Genomic DNA, 21,124 nt, shown 5'->3' on the forward strand with positions numbered 1-21,124 from the left:
TGGTGGATTTAAATGAAAATTTAAATGAAAATATTGATGAAATACCGTGATAAAAATTACTGATAATCATTACCTTATCAAATATTTAAATATTGCGAAATAAATTCGGTAAAGCGGTACTCGAGCCTAAATAATGGCATCAGAAAATTATGTATGGAAGTAAATTTGGACATTCAAGAAGGGGTTAATATCAGATACAAGCGTTTGATGTGACTAATTGCATGTACATATACAGCTTGTATTAAAGATTGATTAAAGCGATAGTGTACTGGATTTCGTAGCTGTCGACAAAGATTTAATAGATTCATGGTGCAAAATGTTTCTAAAAGCGAATTTGAGACTTGACGCGATACCACGTAGCTACGCGTTAATATCGGATCCAGCGTATAAACTTAATTATCTGTAGCTGAGCTAGCAAACATGTGGTTGCGTGTAAACGATCCACAGAAAATAATAGAATCATGGTGACACGATCACGGCTGTATTCATATCAAAAATTAATAACGTGGAGATAATTACAACACAGCTAACTATTCAACTATTTTTTGATCTACTGGTAATAAAAAAAAAAAAAAAATCAAATATTTTTGTCAATTTTAGAAATTTTAATGACAAATATTAAAAGCTCTTTAAACACTATAACTGTTAAACTTTCGAACACTCAGCTTTCTATAAACTGCAAATAAAGTTTAATTACTCATTTACGAACCCCATGAAAATTATCAAATATTATTAATTACAATTTTCAGTGGATTGAAATTAATTCACAGTCCTGTATGGATTTAAATAAAACAAACAAGATTTTCTACTGCAACCTCATCAGTCTAATGTTTCATTAACAAACCAATCGATCGGATAATCTATTGACAGATTCAAAGTTCCTATCGTAATTCTCTATTGATGCTTGTAAGATCAATTACGAAAACATGCTTGTATAACCAATACCTGCAATTTCCATGTATTACCAGTATAAACAGTTACTTGATCCGTGAATTTTGACGGGTGGAATTAATGTATGTGGAAGATTAACTACAAAACGTTATTGATTTTATGGAGAACAAGAAATTTTCGAACGTATTCGAATCACGTAGCCTTTTCTGGGTCGAATAAAAGAGTTGACAAGCAACGGCCACTGGGTCCTTTTTTTTTTTTGCCGAGTTCACTTGAATTTTTGGAGGGAAACAAGGGGTGGCAATATATTTCACGAGAGAAACTAACGTCCCTCTGCTGACTACATCCATTGCAAAGTTGGAAAGCAAAGATTCGCTACCTCGAAATGACACTTTTCAATTTACAGTCGCTATCAGTTTTCCGGGTGAAATACTTTTTCACTTTGACTCTTTATTTTCTCTTCTTTCTCTGACCCTTTCTTTTTTATAGACTTCGCCTCTTCAAATTCCACGCGAACACAGCATAAAACGAATGTTTATTCATGAATTGATTTTTTATTTCCAAAAGTATAGAAAATTTTTTAAATATCTAAAGAAAATTCTGCGAAGAAATATTTTTAAGACCCATATTATTTTTCTTCTGTTATATAAATTGCAATATAAAATATATATATTTGTACTAGATTCAATTTTACGAGACTTCATTTCCTGTTCTGAATATTTATCGAATAGCATAGAAGGATTTTCAAGACATAAATATTAATTCTGTTTACTTGAAAAGCAGCTGGTTAACTGAGATTCTACTTTATTGCTCCCATCGTGTAACACGAATTATTCACGGGACGTTTTTGGTGTCAGATTCAGCTGTTATGCAGTTGACTTTAAATCAGTCTTTACTTGGAGGTACAGCGTTTTCAATTTGTAAATCTGAACCAATTTTGTACAATGCATATTTCATAATTCTGAAGGCAATCTATTACGAAATTAAAACTACCATTTAATTTATAATATAAAACTATGAATTTTTTATCTGTGTCTATGATTTAAAATTCTCTTCTAAAAATAGTTAACTTCTAACATGATTTGACAGTGTCATAATATTTGCAAATATTTATAGATAAAGCTCTATTAGAGGCATGCAAGCATTATTGAAAGGCCTATTACGCTGGGACACTGTTTAGCATGGTGTTTGATATAAAACAGATTGTTCTATGAATATTGAAGAGATGAAAGGGGTGATAAATTACCTGTTATACATGAGAACATCAGGCTTCCAAAGTCTATGCGGCGGAATCCTAAGGTCTCGTACTCCCCCGTAATCCGACACGTTCCATCGCATGTTCACATCATTCCATTCCTGTAATTGGAAACAATTTTATCTTTAACACTCTATTAACTGCTCGCAGAACGTTTGTATTTAACCCTTTCGCTCCAAACGTGTCAAACAAATTTAATATCAAAAATATTATATCACATGTAAATTGATATTCATTAAGTTTTATTTTATAAATAATTAATATATACGCATATAATTAAAATTTATGTAAAATTAATCTACTGCTGCTTAAAATTAATCAAATTTTTCTAAATAAGGAAGATATGGTTCAAATAATTAATTTAAGGACTTTTATATTTATAAAGATTTTTTTGAAATAAATTACCAATTAGAACGTGTTCCACATTTGTTTAGATTAGCTGTTATAATCAAATCCATCCCTTCTTCCCAGTAAAGAAATATTGCATAAAATATATCATCTTTTGTTTCGTAGAATTTTTATTTATTTTGCAGAAATGCATTCCAGATTTTACAACGTGACTTCGACACACGATGTTACTTTCTTTCCGAAACAGATCTTCGACATCCGGTATACATTACAAAGGATAGATTTCGCGAAAAAATTGAGAAGGTCTCGTTCCTTTGGAGAGAAGACAAATGCATGCAATCTTGTCGTTCGAGGTATGGCCGTGACAAGAACGAATTTTCAAAGTGCACCGGTATGCAGAAGCAAACCGAATTCAAGAGAAAAGACGTGAAAAGAAAGCTGGAGGAGTTGCTCCACCTAGGTGCCCCTTGATCCCTCGATTCGCTCACACGTAACGAGAAATCTACGTATCCCCGAGAGGCGTAGCCAGAACATTTTTCTACTTTTCAAGTAAAACGATCAATCTCGCGAAACGAAAGCCACTTCGACAACTGGTCAATCCCTCGAACTTGAAATTCACTCAAGAATTTTCACTTCGAACGTCAAACTTCATTCAATTTCATCTGATTGCAGCTAGTCCATTAACTTCATGTTCTTTATTCAAATAGATTGAATTTTTGAGGGAAGATGTATTTTCACTTCTTAAAAGTGGGAATGCAGAATTGAAAGTTATTTCTAATTAAATATTTTCATTTAATAATTATCTTTTAAAAAATCCCGGAATTTCATCTATTTCAGGACGGTGGATTCTCTTAAATTATACGTTTCATTTACGAAAGAATCTTCTATCTTAGGTTACAGTGCACGCTTTATTGTGCTTACAGTAACTTCTTGAAAAAAGAGAGGATTATTCAGTTGCCGAGGTACAAAACGATAAAAAGTTACAGTAACTGTGTTATAAAACCTTGCTGAGAAACCCCACAATAAAAACGTAACTCGCCAAGTTAGCTGCCTGTTGTAAGCGAATTTCAGTTTACCAACAAAAAATACAAAATAGCAATTGTAATATACTACATAATAAGGGAAAAAATGAATACTCAAAAATTAAATCTGTTTATCACAGAAAAATTGAATTACCTATTCCTGCTAATTAATTTTTTTAATCAAGTATACTCTAGTACTAAATCACAAGAATTCAGAGGAAAATAAATTTCGAGTAAAAACTGACTACAATATTTCAAAACAACACTGATTGCAACGAAGATTAAAATTACATTGAAACTCGGCAATAAATCCTTGCCACAGAGCTCCATAAAATAACCCTACACCCTTTAATAATTCACTGGTGTTTGAAGATAATACGAGAACGTATGTAAATGTCGTGCAACGATAAGGGAAGTTATTCAAAGTGCACGTGGTACGAATTAGGCAATATAAATGCGGCAACGCACCCGAGGAGCCGAAGGTTTAATGATTTCCGTGTCCAATTCCCCGTAGGATAATTCGGAACTTTACCTCTAATTTTCCTTCCCCCGGAAGAAATAGCACGTGCCCCGTCCTTGGAATATTCATAAACATAAAACCCAGTCACCTCCGTTGGATTCAATTGAATTCACTCGACACAGAGGGTTCGATGGAGGGTCGGCTGCATTCGGGGCGACTGTCAATCGGCACGGCTGGGAATTAATTAAAACGGTTGACCGATTTTCCCTTGCTGAGAATCGTCGTAAGACGAGCATAGGAAGGAAAGCTAATCGAGTCCCGTAGGATTCCACTCGACGTTCCTTTAATCGAACAGGGAAGACGTCCCAAGACGTTTCGAAGGTTCCCGGAAAATGTTCAAATTTATGCATAGTTCTTCCAACTTTATCAGTTTCATTCATGTTAATTCTCTGTAATGATTAAACGTGTCCCGGGGCTGCACTCCAACCCCGACAATATTAAGGGGAAATAAAACAGGCTGAGAATCTGAGCATACGGTCTTCACTTCAGAAGGAAACTGGATCACTGGTTTCGCAACTAATTTTAAGTCTCCATTCTCTTCGCTGAAGGACGTAATTAGAGCGTTTCCCAAAGTTCGTCCAAAGGCGAAGAGCAGAAAGTAGAAGAGCAGACGATGAGGAGATTATGTTGAAATGTAAAGTCTGCGAGGGATGAGGGACGTACAACTTTTGGGTATTTGATGATCGACTCTTTTTCCAATGACCAGAAAAATGATTATCATTGACTTCGATGATTTTACAAAATATTTCTCATCTTTTTGCAAAGATGTGCTTGTCAAAATATTTATATAAAATCAAACTTAGAAGAACCGATGATTCTGTTAAATCTTTAACAAAGCTGAATCATTTTCATCGCAGTGTTTATCGAAATTAAATTCATTTCTCTATCCACTATCCATGTATCAATGGTCCATATTTCATCCAATCACATGGAACACGCTAAACGTAAACGGACGATTAACAAATGAAATCAATGGTAACGAATGGAATAATGTTTCTCAATTTCTGGAGCATGCGAAATTGGCCAACAGAAGCGTAACACATCTGCTCATGAAAACGAATCGTTTAACGATCGCTTCTTGATAAGCACAACATACATATTCATTTTCCTATTGGTTTAATTATGCTTTACGTGCTGATGCGTGCACCGATTGATCGTTAAGCATTGAAATCATCGGCTGCGATGCTTAATCTTGTTTCTTCCCTTCGAAATGGGAACCGCCGTAATTAAAAGGGATCGAATCTCCATTTTAATGCGCACCGGCTAACGCGATTCACGCGATTTCTCTCCCAGAAGCTTAATTAAACCAATATCTTGTTGTTAACCCGAGAATCGACTGATGAAAGGGCAATCGTAAGGAGAAGATGATTTAGAGGATAAAAAATGAATTTCTGCAACGAAAATTTTCATTTAAAATTAGGAATATTTAAGAATTTTGTAAAAAAAAGGAAAAATTTGAAAAAATTCCATCACAATGAATAAATGACTTCATATTAGACAATCTGGAATAAAAAGTAATTTAACCAGCAGAATATTTCAATACCACTGAAGCAATTTACTTAAAAATATGGCCAACTAAGGAGAAAAGTTAAAACGTTTTAAAATCAAGTTAACAGAGTAGCGTGAAGAAGCTAAATTGAAAACTTCTAAAATATTCCCTTAATCGTATGTCTCTCGGTAGTGAAAACTTCTTAGATAGCAGTTAAAAAATAATTAAAAACCCCTGAGGTAATTTTACTTTACGTTTCGCTTCGGATCATAAGCAACAATGACCGTGTAAAAGTTTAAGCCGGCCTTTTTTATCTATTACAAACATACCATTAGCACGTTGCATGGAAGTAAAAATACTTTTAACTTACACACCGCGGTGGTTCCCGTCCACGTATTCGGGTTTTCGATGTGTACGTGTGCAAAGAGAAAAAAGGAAGCGAAAAATAGTGGTTCGTAAAACCGCTGAGTAACTCGGGACCAATATAAAGCACGTCAAAGTGAAATTGAGCCCAGCACGTAGAGATGGGTTGTTTCGCGCCCCAAGTTTACAACACATCACGGTTGTACCTCGACTAGTACCACCACCATTTCCATCAATCGAACAACATACATCTTTTGATGAATAACATTGAATTACAGGACAATTTATTGCAAAATTCTTGGTACCCTTTTCAAAGTTTTTTAATTTTTAATTTTCCTTCTTTCTGATTTTCAGGTAAAGACAATATGAATTTTTAATTATTTTTAATAAAATGAACGTTAATTGTCTACGTTTAAATAATTCATGTGATAAATGATATTTTATAAAATGGAAAAGTTTAAGTGAATGATATAAGATAAGCAGGGAGAAATATTGAAATTGTAAAGTAGGTTGCCAATGAAAGCTGATAGTTACAAATGACTGTTTTCCTCTGGTGTACGTTAACGTGAATTTACGTCGAAGGGGTGGTGAAATTTTGCACCTTCAGTTTACAATACGTCACTGGCTTTCGATCAGAGACCACGAACTCCTGGCGTAACTCAATTCTCGTTGAGAGCTAGTTAATACACTCTCGATTGCTTGTGTGACCTGAATTTACCCCAAAGTGCCACCCTATATAAGGAATATTTGCTCGGTTCTCTGAGGATGCCAAACCGTTTGAAGAAAACACGACTCTCTGAATAAATATTAGTAATACCGCGACCTGTATTAAATTCCACCCTCGATTAATTACATCTTTCTTATTTAACATTTTTTTCATTTCATAATTCACAATAAAAAAAACCTTGTATATTTTTTGGAATTTTTGTATTAGTACTAACTTTAGATTTATGTGAATACTGTACATATAAATATTCAGAAAGGCATTTAGAAATATAATTTAGCATTAGAAATGTTGCAAAAATATGTATGACAATAATCTAATTATTTTACAAATTACTTACGTTTGTGTATAAGTAATTGTGAAGAAATCTCAAATCTTTTTAATTAAGTTTCTACTTCATATAATCTTTCATATAGAAGATCTGTTATGAAGAAGCTTATGAAAAATGATTGCAGGTATCAAAGTGATACGATACAATGTGGAAGAGAGGTTTTATGTGTTGAGTGTACAGCACATTAGGAAAACCACCTAATTCGATTTTCTTGAAAGCTTCTTTAATATGCTTTCCATTAGAGCTAGCTGAGTTATAACTTAATATTATTCTACTAGGGGTAACGAGATACATCAATCAGCTGTTAAAATAAAATGTGAGAAAAGAGAGACTATCTATTCTCGTAACATTTTAAAATATATAACATTACATTTTTGTTAAATTCTTTCAATTTTTTAATCGTGTTAAATTCAATGTGTTAATTTCAATTATATAAAAAATTTCTTTTGATACAGAAACAGTTGACGAAGAAAATTAAATCAAAGATCCTATTTTATAATTATCAAAGCAAGTATAAAAGACAGATAATCATGAGTTTAACGTTATCAGAAAATTGCGGATAAACGAATCGCAATTCAAGAAGGGTGAAGGAATATGCAGGGGTTGGAACTGAGAAATGGATTTAATCTTTCATCTGAAGTAAAATCTGAGGATAAAACTTTCTGGAACTAATCTTTGATCTCCATTTACTGATAATCCTCTTAGACATTAGATCCTTTTAAATCAAAGAAATCACTTTTCATATTTAGTAAACCGCAATGCAAAATTTATCTTCCTTCTCAAATTTAAATTTTAATTACACTAATTATAAGTAATTACAATGAACAGACTAAATAATTATTCTATCCTGTACTTTGAACATTTTCATTTTATCCTTAGTTATAATAAAAACAAATAAACTTTATTTTAATGTTACTGTTCTGTAATTGGATAAAAATGTCTAATGATATTAAAATTAATCAGAGCTGACATAATGAGAAACTGCATTAATGTCCCATAACGATGCCAATTAAAACACGCAACGTGTCAGGGGAATGGCCATTGTTTCACGATCACAATCCTTTCTATAGTATGCAAAATGGTGATTCGCTGATCTGAGCTAATAACGTATATCGACAGGATAGAGTGTCCTCGGTGGTCTACTGTGGAATATCAGTCTATCCCAATTCAGACAGTGGCAGGTGCATTAACGAACCTAATCAAACGAGGATTCTAGCCTCTATGGTGCTTCTAACTCAACTTGTCCTATCACTGCTTGGCAGAGACAGTTGTGCATACATTGTGAACATGACGTTTAAACGAACGGAAATCAACACGTTGGCAGTTACTAGGAAAATAGACGTACCTTATTACGTTAACAATTTATTAATATTTTCATTTCATTTTTCAAGGTTTCCATTTATAAAATTTATAGAATAATAAAGCAACTTAATTGAAGCTTTTTTTGCAAAAGGAATATATTTTCAGCAGAATTGAATTTTATATAAAGAGGAAAGATTCCAACTCAAATCTTTTCATACAAAACTTTTTTTATCACATTATTCAAGTTCTTCCTCAAGTGATTTGTTACATTTTGACACATATTCTTAATGTATACCCTTACAGGGGGCTGTCCCCACCTCCTTGATAGCCAAAAGAAATAATAAATCATGATGAATGGAAATGAACGATTACCCACTTGAGTTAAGACGGTAGATCAATAACCGCCTTGATCAATGTTTTACCAGCAAACAAAACAAGACTTCATGTACTCTGAGTGAAATTTTAACAAGGATAATAGTATCACGTTCGATTGACGATATAATCAATAATTATTAAACTATCAATATTAAAACATCCATATTCTAAACAGGAGACAAATGCTCATATAACATAACGAAGAAAAGATCTGGTAGAAAAATAAACATGTTTATCAATCCGATAGGAGAATAACAAACTCTTCCATTCCTTTATTAGAAGTGGGACGATGTTTCCATTTAGAGAAGACATTCGACGGGATACTCTAAGTGGCTCAATTTCTTTTCTACCCATCGCCTCTCATCCATCTTTTCTCTTCTAAGAGAACACACGAAACTAGGATGAAAAACGGAAATAGGGACACGATTATAGGGTAGCAGAGGGGGATAGAGCGAAAAGAGAGTGCACCTAACGCTGACTTCGCTCATAATACCATCGAGCCGTTAAAGTTCACAGACACGCGAGTGCTTCGGGTCTCGTGCTTCGCTCTTTTACTGAAGAGGGCAAGAAGTTACACCCTGGCGAGAAGTTCGCTTCTGCAATCGTGGATTTTCACGTAACTACGTCCCGAATGCGCTTCACCGAGCCGCCTCGGAATTACCTCATTTCGATGACCCAATCGAATAGCTTCTGAATTCGCCGAACTAGGCTACAGTCTCGCTTGAACCTCAGTTAGAAAAATATATTGATTTTTTTTATTTTAGTATGAACATTGATACGATGATTGCAATAATCAAGATGAGAAAGGTAATATTGAGACTTCAGTTAACAAAAATAAAAGAAATTCGCCTGCAATGAACGTAGAAACCTTGCAAGTTAATAGGAATCACGTGGAAATTGAAAAGGAAAAGAGGCAAACAAGAGGTGAATCAAACGAACCATACAGATTCGATAACCGACCCCCGGAACTGAAACTAAAGAAGACGCAGTACTAAACTCCCAATTACAATGGAAATTACAAGACGAGCCACTCAAATTCGACGACCGATAAATTCGATATCAATTGGGCTGTAGTGCATCCTCCTGTAATAATTGAATTATCTACCATTATATTACCCACGGATGTTTTTGTTCACTCCAATAATAGCTCTCGAACATATCGAGTATTTATTAAATCCTCTCAAATTACAAAACGTTTTAAACAATCTAATCATTTGGATTAATTTTCTAAATATCATTAAATATTGAGATTAAAATATGTATAGTATTTTGGAGCAAATAAAAGGTTAATTGTAAACAGACTTGTTGATTAAATTTGTAAACATACTTTTAGGTTATAAATACTAATCGTAAGATAATAGCACGAATTGTTTAGATCTCATCGATTTCCTGGATATTTACATTCATTGTTAAAATTTCTTTTAAACAGATATTTGATTTATGGATTTTTTTTCCGCAACAAGTAAAAGATAATATAAGAGAGAAAGGGAAACCTTCATTCACTTTAAATGACACCGCTAATGAAAACGCTGTAATAGATAACTAATTTTTAATGAAGTAATTACAGGAAATCGATATTTAAGAACAGCGCAATTAGTTCTGCTACATAAATGAAAAAGATGTACAAATGAAGCTCACAAATGCATCTGCCGCCTACAACGCTCAACTTCAATCGAAAATAAAAGCTTACCTTTTTCATGTCTATTCATTGAAGATAGCAAAACAGCTTCCCCTCACATTGTTGCTCGATTTAAACACACCATTGATATTAATAATTACTGATAATTATCAATTTTTAAAAATTTAATAACACTACTGTAAAATCGTCGAACACGTGTTGCCCTAGGTCAGCCATTACTATGACGTCATGTCACGTGAGTCAAAGCAGTGAATTCTAACATAACTATCATTAATTAATGAATTGTTTTTACAAACAAAGTTATACATTAAACATGTTTAAAAATCCTATTTCTATTTTTAAATAATTCGTATGATGGAAATAATTATATTTTGTTTGTGATTTAAAATCGAAATGTAACATTAAATGTAATATCAACTAAACCGGTTTTCGGTTGTCACTTCACGTAGTTTCTCGTGTGTCAGTCGGACGCGTATTTGAAGGGATTACTGAGAACTAAACTAAAATGGAAAAATAACACGGAATATGTACAGTAAAGTGTAGCATAGCTCGGCTTAAGCGCGTCTAACGTGGCTGTGTTGATACCCGAATGACAACAAACATCGGTTCGAATTCCTACGACGACGGCTTCTGTCTCAAGTATCAAATCGTGCGTGTCGCTTCGGTCGTGCGTATTACATCGGCCGTGCGTGGTATATCGTTCGTTCGAAAAGTATTTTACCGATTCAGTTAAATCTTTGGACATTAGAAAAGTGTTTCTAGGTGTGTTTTGTTAACAACTGACTATATTGAACGACTGCATGAAAGGGCAAACATCAAAAACGCAGTGCTCCAGAATTTGACTACTTTTGCAACCGGTTGGCCGCCATCTTGGGTGAGTTTGAAACTGACAATGAATATCTTTTGTTTAGCTTTTTTTGCTATTGACTGATATATAACATGTTACGTATGTGATATTTATTTATTATGCTATATAAAGAATATATATATATATACTGTTTTATTTTATGACTGTGTTCCGCAAAAATCTTGTAAAATTGTAAATGTTCCGTGATTTTAAAAAGGTTAAGAACCACTGCTCTAAACAGGAACGTAATTTTTTCGATTATTTTTCCCCCTAAAATGAAAGACTAATGAAGCATGAACTTACAAATTAATTAGAATATCAAAGAAGACGTTTTTAATAAGTCGTTAATTATTCAGAAGTTCGATTAAGTGTTGTAAAGGATCCTTTGAGTTCCTTGTAGGGATGCGAAAGGGTTTCTAACTTATGCCGGTGTTTAGTCGACCAACTTAGTAATTGCGTACATTAAGCTCTAATACAACCGAGTCTTCAATAACTAATCAACGCCCAGCTAGCTAACAGGAAATATGGTGCACCTATGCAAATTACGGGACACCCGTTATACGTTCACCTAATACGTATGTATTTCTCACACGCCAACGTGATGAGATCCAGGCATATGCTATGTACCTTTGCATTCTCTATCCGGGAATCTCAATGAAAACTATGCAAATGTACGGTAACACTGGCTGATATAGATTCAGCGAGAATTAAGAGAACTTGTAGATGAGGTGTATAATATTACGATTAACATTTTCCTACCTCGTCAGCTTCGTTTTATAAGCGTTCAGAGAATACCTTTGGTTTAATACCTACCAAGTTCTTTTAATTAAGAAACGAGAAGATAATGCAATAGAAAAAAGAAAAATGGCTATTAATATTAAATCTTATTAAAATACCTTGTACGTAAATTTCAAAATTCATTTTCTCCAAAAGGAAAGGGTGTATTTCAAAATTTTCTTCTACATTTCCTGTCTCTTTTCTCGCATAAAATCGCGTTACGTTTCTGTTGATAAAACTAGTTACACGACACCTAGTATATTTACTAAAGAACGTTCTGTCTCGATTGTCCCGTTCTCCTTTGCAGTGGCACAAGTGCATTTGATAGAAATGTTATCAGGAAATATGTAGGGCGCGGTTTCGATACGTACAAACGCCAAATATATCTTGAATATCTTCGAGACTTATCTAGAAGTCGTTTAGTATCTCGACGACTTATATTCAAAAAGATATCAGCATTGCGAGTCAAGTACAGCTGTGCTTTAAATTCTGTTGGATACGTACATGCACTTGACATTCAAGGGTACATGGAAATGGTTACAAAAGATTTTCAATTCTCTGCTCAAAAGTTACACAGTTTATATTTTTTAATGATAAAAAGAGATAGAACATTGAGATCATTAAAATTTTTGTTTCTTTTTGTAAAATTTCAATGCAAAATATCAAGTTTTAGAGATATTAAGATGAAAAAAGTTAGGAAGTTCGCGTTACACATATTGAATAGACATTCATATTTCAATCAATATTAATTAATTATTATAACGTTCATGAAATACAATACTATATGGATAATTGTACGAATATAGCAGAAATTCAAGTCGGCTTTACTGTTTCTTGATAGTTATTAATATCCTTTCATAATTAATTATTTATCTGCTTCTACGAGTGATCGTCGAATCATAATTAATTAATTAATATATTACTAAACTAATAATGTTGTACTTTTGTTTACACGTATCTCAATAAACAGAGCCAAATAATATTTTCGTGAATGAATTATTATTTTATAAAGACATTAATGAGTATTGAATTTCCATTTTGGAAATGTATGTTATTTCCGAAAATACTGTTTTATTTTTTAAATTAAGCTTTCCACTTACTACCTCCTATAAATACCCCATAAAAGTTTCTTTGAATTTTAATCTTTTTAATAATTATGACACGCAGATCTTTTGATATTTTGAAACCGGGGTGGAATTGTACCAGTTTCAAAATGAATGATTCATAATATATATCTGTCTAGAATTTCCAAAATCATCATTTCATCCCGTTGATTTTCAAGCAAATTCGAGCAAGAACGTCAAAGTTCTCGTTCCCTTTGAAATATGAATTTCTGAATCGCTAAATAGCAATCAACGAGGAACGGGTTCAGGGTGTGCAGCTTCTGTTACGTTGTAACTGTTAACAGACAGGTTTCGAGAGTGGTGGTCGGTCGATTTGTCAATCGAGCAAAACATCATCGGTGAATCGTTAACCGCGAATTTAGGTCGTAGCAAAGCCGTTCTTGCCACAGCTTGATAAGGGTTGCGGATGAGAACGAGGATTGACGAGGTATAAGCCGTTGGAAATGAGCAACGACAAGCGTTTTAAAGTGCGGTTCGAAACCTCCTGAAAGGAAATATTACGGCAGTCTACCCTAATAAGGGTGCTGCACCACTTCAGCCACTCTGCCGGGGTAGTACCTGTTGCCCGTTACTCTATTAATAGTTGTGGTTGATAAGAATCTGTTATGACCATGATACCAACTTTGAAATACTCCTGTCTCGTGACATTTCTCCTGGAAGTAGTAGCGAACAGAGGTGTAGAAAGTTTCAGTCTTCGATGCTTTCAATTTCAACGTTAATGGATGAACTTTTAAGATTAGCATCTTATCAAATTTAAACTTTGACAATTCCATTAATTTATAATATTTTTATCGTCGAATTTTGTCAGCTTATTCCTGATACGTTATCCATCCTACGTCCAACCATTTTTCAATTGTTAACAAAAAAATAAAAAATAAAGAAGAATGCGTGTAATAGAAATTTGGAGTGAAAAGCAAAAATTGTTGTATCGTCAGGTTTCAAAAATACACAATGCAGTTGCGTTAAAAGGAACGGAAATATACTAGAAACCGTACCAATAATTCGTTTTTCAATTTCACAAAAAATCAAAATCGTGTACGCGATCGATCCCGTTTCACGAGAATTGCTATATTTCGTTCAAAGGGTGATGTTTTTTACGAAATTTTCAATATGAAAAATTCAGGATAGATACATTCGAATATACTGCCAAAGATCAGAGTAATAATAGTTTTACTTTTCCATTATTTTAAATCCAAAAACTAGTCATTAAATCATTTTATTGAAATATAAAAATTTTTTTTTTATTCATAAAATTATCTGAAATCAGCGTGCATGCAGTCAAACGAAGCTTTATTTCTATTTAACCTGAAATCCGTTTCGTTGATACAGCAATATTGTTTAAAGTTCTTTTAATAAACATGAACGTTTCAACTCCGTTTATGACCATTTTCGAGTTGCACAGCTTTTGAAAGTGGAACATTGCAAAAAAATTCTCGAGTACGGCATACGAGAGCGTATAAATGAGAAACAAGAGGATGGTTGAATCGTTTCGAGATGGTCGATACAATTTTTCATTGATTTCAATTAGATTTCCTTCGATTGGACGCAATAATTGGTAAAGAGTACTTCTGAAATATTTCGTAAATTCCTCTTCCCGTAGAAATGTTAATATCATAGAAATCTTTTATATGTATAATTGCAAATTAATGAGACTCACCAATTTTAACCAAAGATTTGTAATGAGCAGCTGGTTCTTTTCATCCTGAAACATAGAAAACGTTGATTTTATTAAATATTCGTTAGAAAAATTATTTATTCAGCATCAATTCATATTTTAGAATAAATAAACATTCTTGTGCACCACTTTGTAATGAAAAATTAATGACTTTGGAGCAAGAAATTGGGTATCGAAGGTGATCAATTTCTTGTGCAGTTTGAAAAAGGTTCATCGATTTCTGATAACATTTGGAATAAATTAACGAGTTGAAATTAATTTCATTCCTTTTATATAGAAGAACGGTAGGCACGATTATTCCTTTTTATGTATCATAAATGTTTTTGTTATTTAGTATAGAATATTTCTGAAATGTAACTTTTTGTAATTACATCTTTATAATGAGATTCCTTCAAAAAGGGTACAAAAATATAGCATTAATTTGCAGTAAGACTAAATTGAGTTCTAAATAACACGGGAGAGTAGGATTAAAAGAAATTGAGTTCAGAAGTAATTTAAACTGCTAAAAAATTTCGTACATTTCCACATTAAAATAAATTATTATTAGTTTTTATGAGTTAACTTTGGTGGTTTGTTTAAATATCTTATTTTCAGTAAATGGTATATCATGTAGCTAAAAATTTACAAAAATTTCAAAACAAAGGAACCAGTTTAACTTATACAAGGACACTTCCATAAAGTTAATTTTTTTATTAACTATAATATAATATAATACACTCCAAATTTTGTTCTTGAATAAAATGGAAATGAGAAATCTTAATGAATCTAAACGAGGATCTTCTTCATCGCTGATTATCTTATTTTCAAATTAAGTCGGGAATACTAACTAAATCGTGGCAATTAATAAAATGCAATAAGCGGGCTAAATCTATCTCTCCTCTAACCAACGACGTATAAGAAAGAGAAATCCCAGTCGGCCATTAATAACGGGGAAAAATAGCTCCACTCATAACACAGGGTTTCGACAATTACCTTGTAATCATTTATCGAATTCTTGAACGATTTATGATTCGAATTTCGTTGGATTTTCGCCTACGTATCAATCACTCGGAGCAATTACATCGAGCTGTCTCGAAGAAGAAAACAGGGGACATGCTTTATCTTTTGAAACATGTGTTTCATTTCCGATTTGACGAACGAAACGATGGATCGGTTAATAAAAAATATTCAGATTTGCTATTGAAATTCCTGTGTCAGCCATATTTTCGACAAAATTGTTATTAAACGCAGATATAGACGCTAGATTATCGTCCAGATTTATTTTAACAGATTAAATTTAAATTCATTCCCAAGGCTTTTTATTTAAATAAATATTTTCTTTTTTTTCAATAGTATTTTAAATTTTTCGAATTAAATATATTTGATTAAAAATAATTGGAATTATTTCCAAATTCTTTCATTACAATCGTATTTCAAATATTCTAGATTAATAGATAAATAAAATTGATTTTTGGAACAAAAATTTTGCGAAATAATTTTAATAAAAATATCTCGATAGTCGGCGATAAAATAAAAACCTCAAATTTAAGAAAAAGGATTTTGTATCGATACAAATAACAGTTTCTCCGTGTTGGTTAAATATAATTCAGTATACCGATAGGATTGTCGATTAATACAATAAATAATTGTTCGATTCGAGCACAGTATCACTCGAATGATTGGATCGGAACAAACATTGTCTATTAAGGCGGATTACAGAATGGTCGAACAAAACTTATGCTCGGTTTAACGGTTGGTTTACCGTCGAATCGACGTTCGTAATATAATGTAAGACCAGATTTAAATTGACCATAAGCTCAATGGTGTTATCTCCATACAATGCCACCGGGGATTGCATACGAACGTCGTACCTCGGCATCTTGCATTATTCAACCGTTCTGGTAATTGAACTCTCTACAAACCAAACATATTGTATTTGTGAAAAGCAGTAGTAATATATAAGTAAGTAATTAACAGGAAAAATCTCTCTCGGTAAACGTTAAAACATCAATAATTAAAAAATATTTTATAAAATTTTAATTTTATGTGTTTATAACTGTAATGAGAATAAGTTTAAACGAGTAAACGACTCATAAAGGTAGAATTACTTTGATAAAATTCTACGTTTCATAAAGGGTCTCTAGAATGGAGGAGAAAAAAGATGATGAAAATGGGTTACTGCCCTCTTTGTACCTAAAAATCAATTTTATTCCTCTGAGTAATTTAAATTAATCCATTTCCTTTAACATGAATGAATTTTATACAGGGTGTTATAATTTCTCACTACGTTCTATATAAAGATAGATCGTTTGAAACTTTATTAAAGTTACGGTAATAATACAAGACTCGAAGAAAATTTTAATGAGTTATCGCTTGCTATGATACGCAGTATGAATAGAGCAAGAATGTTTACATTTACTTGGTTTATGCCAGCTGTGTTTACTATTCGAGCTTGTTGAAGATTAGGAAATTGTTGAGCTTCATTCCTTAATACCGAGCTTGTTTTCGAATGAAGAATACACATAGCTTGTTATTTACAAGCAGTCGCATACAATTATGTTTGTAAAATTACGTACAATCACCTAAATTATAATTGGGGCTCTCTCCATGGTCCGCGTCCGAGGATGAAAAATATTGAAGTAAAACTGCTTTAAAAATAATAGAAACTTTTCTAACTAATATAATTATTTTTTTTTAAAATACATTGGCAAACTTTAATTAAAAACTAAAAGTTATTGATTATCACTTGGATTAACTTTCTTCATTAATTACAAATTAGACGCTTTCTTCCTTTTCATGCTCGGCCCATTCAAAAATGCATTACTGTATCTCGTTAAGCAATGGCACAATGAAACTACTTTTAAGCGTCTTAATTCTTTTTCTCGTTAGAGTAATTTCAAAGTGATTTACCATGATATACTTCACCATAGATTAGAAAAGTTAACAGTCGGTGCTTCGTCTTACTTTTCAACGTCCAATGCAGTGACAATCGGACATTTCTCGAGTCCAGTTCCATTTCCAAGAGAAGTACGGGCTTTGGTGTTCGGCTTATCCCTTTGCTCGTTCGCGAGATAAACTGTTTTTCGATAATTGGATCTTATCGTTTGCTCTCACCCCTTTTCAAACACCACCCTAGATCCTTACCGTTGTTCCCTGACTAATTTACCACATCGTTAGAATTCTTTTCTATCGTCATTAATGAGTTTCTACCTTGCACTTTACCCTTAATTAATCGAGATTAGAACGTTCTTTATGTTAAATTGATGCCACGTTCGACGATATATATTTTAGAATAAGGTCTTACGAGAGTTAATTCCGAAGTTTATACGTTGCAACCAAAAAAAAAAAAAAAATTCAAAATTCATACTTGCTTCCCGACACGTGAATTGTAAATGAGCCTGAATTTATCCACCGAAGTGCAAGGCATTCCACCGTTCGACTTTGAAACTCTCCAAAATTTAAGATGCAAATTCCCAAGGGAAGCTTGTGCAGACGCGATACCTACTTCCAAAGTAACAAAATATCCGAACAAAAGGGTTATATAATTTTTTTTAAGTCTCAAAGCACGTTACGCTTGCATCACGATTTCAACGTTAAATCAATAAACCATGCCAAAGGAAAAACGAGTATAAAGACAAACGAAATTTCCAGTAAAATTCTTTGATGTTCCTTTTTTTCTTGCCGTGCAAAGAAAGCTTCAAGGCGTTCTCTTCTCTTTACCCGAAGCTTTTCGAAATTCTCGAGTGTCCCAGGGCGGAGTCCTGGAACTTTAACTAGACGGTGACTTAGCATCCATGTTCGAGTAACGAGAAGCAAAGAAGGAGAAAAAAAATCAAAAGTTCGACCACGAGGCGGTGGCACAGATAGCTCAGAATTGCCCTGGATGCCAACAACTCTGACTAGACGAGAAACTCGTTTATCTTTCGCTTCGTTTCCTGCACTTTTTCCTCTGCTTTTGGCACCGCCCGACAACGAACTACGAACTGATATTTTGCCCATGGATTTTAAACTGAATAAGATTTTTCCTATCAAAAACGTTGGTTTCAAGAGAAAATTCATTCGAACCCTTGGACGACGGACCATGGAGAGAGTCCCAATTTTAATTTGCAATTTTAACGATACAAATTTCAAATACAAGAATATAATTTTCGACCTCCATATTTGGGATTGGTCGCGACAGATATACAAAAGTAATATAAGTTTGAGAGAAAATAAGGAAAATGAGACGTATGGTTTTTCCTGGAACTTTCACCGACGAAAGTTCACCGCTGTACGATTTCGTTACTGCTAGTTTGATTTTATTCTGTAGGATGGTTCATGGGCCACTCGAAAGTTTGATTTATGACCGACTTGCTCGGCAACTTATTCAGATTATTCCGATTTTATGGAACGAAGGAGAACGTTCAGAATCTCTGTTCCTGGCTGAAACTGAACATCGGCCGCAGAGCATTGCGGTCATTTCAATCACCGCCCACAAGTTCTGTAACATGTACATGAGAATCTTGATATCGCCACTTGACACGTGTATCTTCCTTCCACGATTCCCCGTGACCTAAATTATTATCCTTCCGGATTCCAGGAATTTAAGCATTTATCGATCACGGAAACGTTAAATTACCTGTAAAATTACCCTTCTCGTATTTGTTAACGAGTATTTTTATAAGGAAAAATTTCATCAGTTTTCTTTATGTAAATGAAACGAAGTTGTTTGTATGCGATTCGTTTCCCTGCAATTTTAAAACGCCGGAACAAAGTCAGACTACCATGTAATTTCGAAATCAATGGGAATTGCTTGACAAAGCCTTCAAGACGACTTTAGCGAAGAATTTGCAAGGAGCATCCCCAGAAACTCCTGCGGGAACATGAATCGCAAATTCGTCTTTACTGTGATGTATCTCTAAGTTACAGTACCTACCGTCGGATGTAGTGTATCGGAATCGTCTCTAAGGATATCTTTTTACTCGGCTATACCGCAGTACTTTTTTTCTAATCGAAAATTCTGTCACCGATAATATAGCTAAAAATTTTCGACATGTTCTGCGAGTAACATAAACGATGCACGTGGGATATGTAGTTTTCCAAATTGATCTTGTAAAACCTTCTGCGTAAAAATTCAAGTTTGGTTACATGAAACAAATGTTAAAAGTTGGAGAAATATTTGCAATGTTTTCGTTTAAGTTTCTGGAGAAACACAAGAAAAATGTAAAATAATTATTTTTTAAATTATCGTAGGAATTTTGTTAAATATTTTAATGGGTGATCCAGTTTTGCATAACGTCTTAACCCAATTATAAATAATTTTAAAAAGTTTCTCGAAGGATATCTAAGTTACTTTTTACGCCTCGAGTAATTTTTACTTATTAAGAATTGTAGCTTACAATATTTAGCAATTTAACAATCCAAGGAGTAATATCCTATAAAATAACTTCAAAATATAATATTATTTTATTTTACTTGCAGCTAAGATTTATAAAAATTTTCTAATTAATTTTGATTCATTAAAATGGTTATCAAAATTCTGTTAACGCTCGTTGGAAAATATGCGTGGAAGAATTGCAGGAATCGTTGACAAATGTGTACCGTGTATAGAATACATAGGTGGTTCTTAAAGCTTTGTAGGTCAGAGTGCATTGTTTGTCAGACTATCGAGGCTGAGGAGTTGCAACGGTATGTGCATTCATGTAACAGCCGAGCAATAGCATAACGCGTTGTAGTAGTCATTTCGGGAATGCCATAACGTCGCGTGGTCAATTTGCGTGTTCCGCTATGACGATCAAATGATAGACTGACCTCCATTCGGCGAATATGATCTATCTTCAATTATTGTCAATATAAATTAAATTTTTTACTGCGTTTGATATATCTGTACATACAATGATATGAGACATGCCATGTTCTGAATTATTAATTAAAATATTTCATTAGTGTTGAATCAATGGGACATTCATTTTCCTTTAGGGTAGTAGATATCAAATTTTCTAATTATCATTGTTTATTATCGATACTATGACTTGGGTTTCTACAAAGATGTTCTGTCAATAATCGACGTCATTATCAAATTAATCCGCAGAGTCAATGAACTGCATTTCAAACATTGTCATCACGGATGTTACACTGACGTCTTTCCGATAATTGATTATGACGAAGAGTTAATCGGTCAGAAGCATGAACTGTCCTGTAATCATATGTTAATCGTAGAAATTCATGAATATTCTATTAACATAAATTCAGCCTTAGAATTTGTAAAATTCCTTAAATTTCCATAGTCATCCGTATCTTATTTATTAAATATAACAACCACCTTAGAACTTGAAATAACACATTTCTGTTCTAAGGAAGATAACAAAATGATTGAATCAAATTGTACTCGAAATAACATCTGTCATCTGAAAATCGTCTTCGATACAACAGCTGAATAAATAACGTCACCCAGATGTTGTACGAATCCCTGGTAATATTTCAT

The 21,124-nt window shown here is 33.3% G+C and overlaps 1 protein-coding gene and 1 long non-coding RNA gene across 13 annotated transcripts in view; one reads left to right on the forward strand and one right to left on the reverse strand.

Moving 5' to 3' along the window:
• Window positions 1-21,124, reverse strand: part of LOC114871267 (neuronal acetylcholine receptor subunit alpha-7-like) — a 149,203-nt gene that overhangs the window by 42,369 nt on the left and 85,710 nt on the right. For 5 of the 6 annotated variants that reach the window (XR_006829844.1, XR_006829843.1, XR_006829842.1 and 2 more), the window contains exons 3-4: window positions 14,665-14,709; window positions 2,138-2,247 (exon numbers count right to left, since the gene is read on the reverse strand). Coding sequence is in view for 1 of the 6 variants with exons in the window: in XM_029176952.2 (XP_029032785.1) it covers window positions 2,138-2,247; window positions 14,665-14,709 (155 nt within the window). In the remaining 5 variants the exon portion in view is untranslated. Of the gene's footprint in view, window positions 1-2,137; window positions 2,248-10,310; window positions 10,462-14,664; window positions 14,710-21,124 lie in introns of those variants that run through there. The other variant, XR_006829845.1, reaches the window with a different exon arrangement.
• The window catches only part of LOC114871273, a 111,551-nt gene continuing 101,093 nt past the window's right edge, over window positions 10,667-21,124 (forward strand). For 3 of the 7 annotated variants that reach the window (XR_006829846.1, XR_003788553.2, XR_003788549.2), the window contains exon 1: window positions 10,675-11,133. This is a non-coding gene — a long non-coding RNA (uncharacterized LOC114871273). Of the gene's footprint in view, window positions 11,134-21,124 lie in introns of all 7 variants that reach the window. The other 4 variants (XR_003788552.2, XR_003788551.2, XR_003788550.2 and 1 more) reach the window with 2 other exon arrangements.

This window comes from Osmia bicornis, chromosome 10 (genome assembly GCF_907164935.1).
Source record: "Osmia bicornis bicornis chromosome 10, iOsmBic2.1, whole genome shotgun sequence".
In the NCBI taxonomy this organism is placed as follows: Eukaryota; Metazoa; Arthropoda; class Insecta; order Hymenoptera; family Megachilidae; genus Osmia; species Osmia bicornis.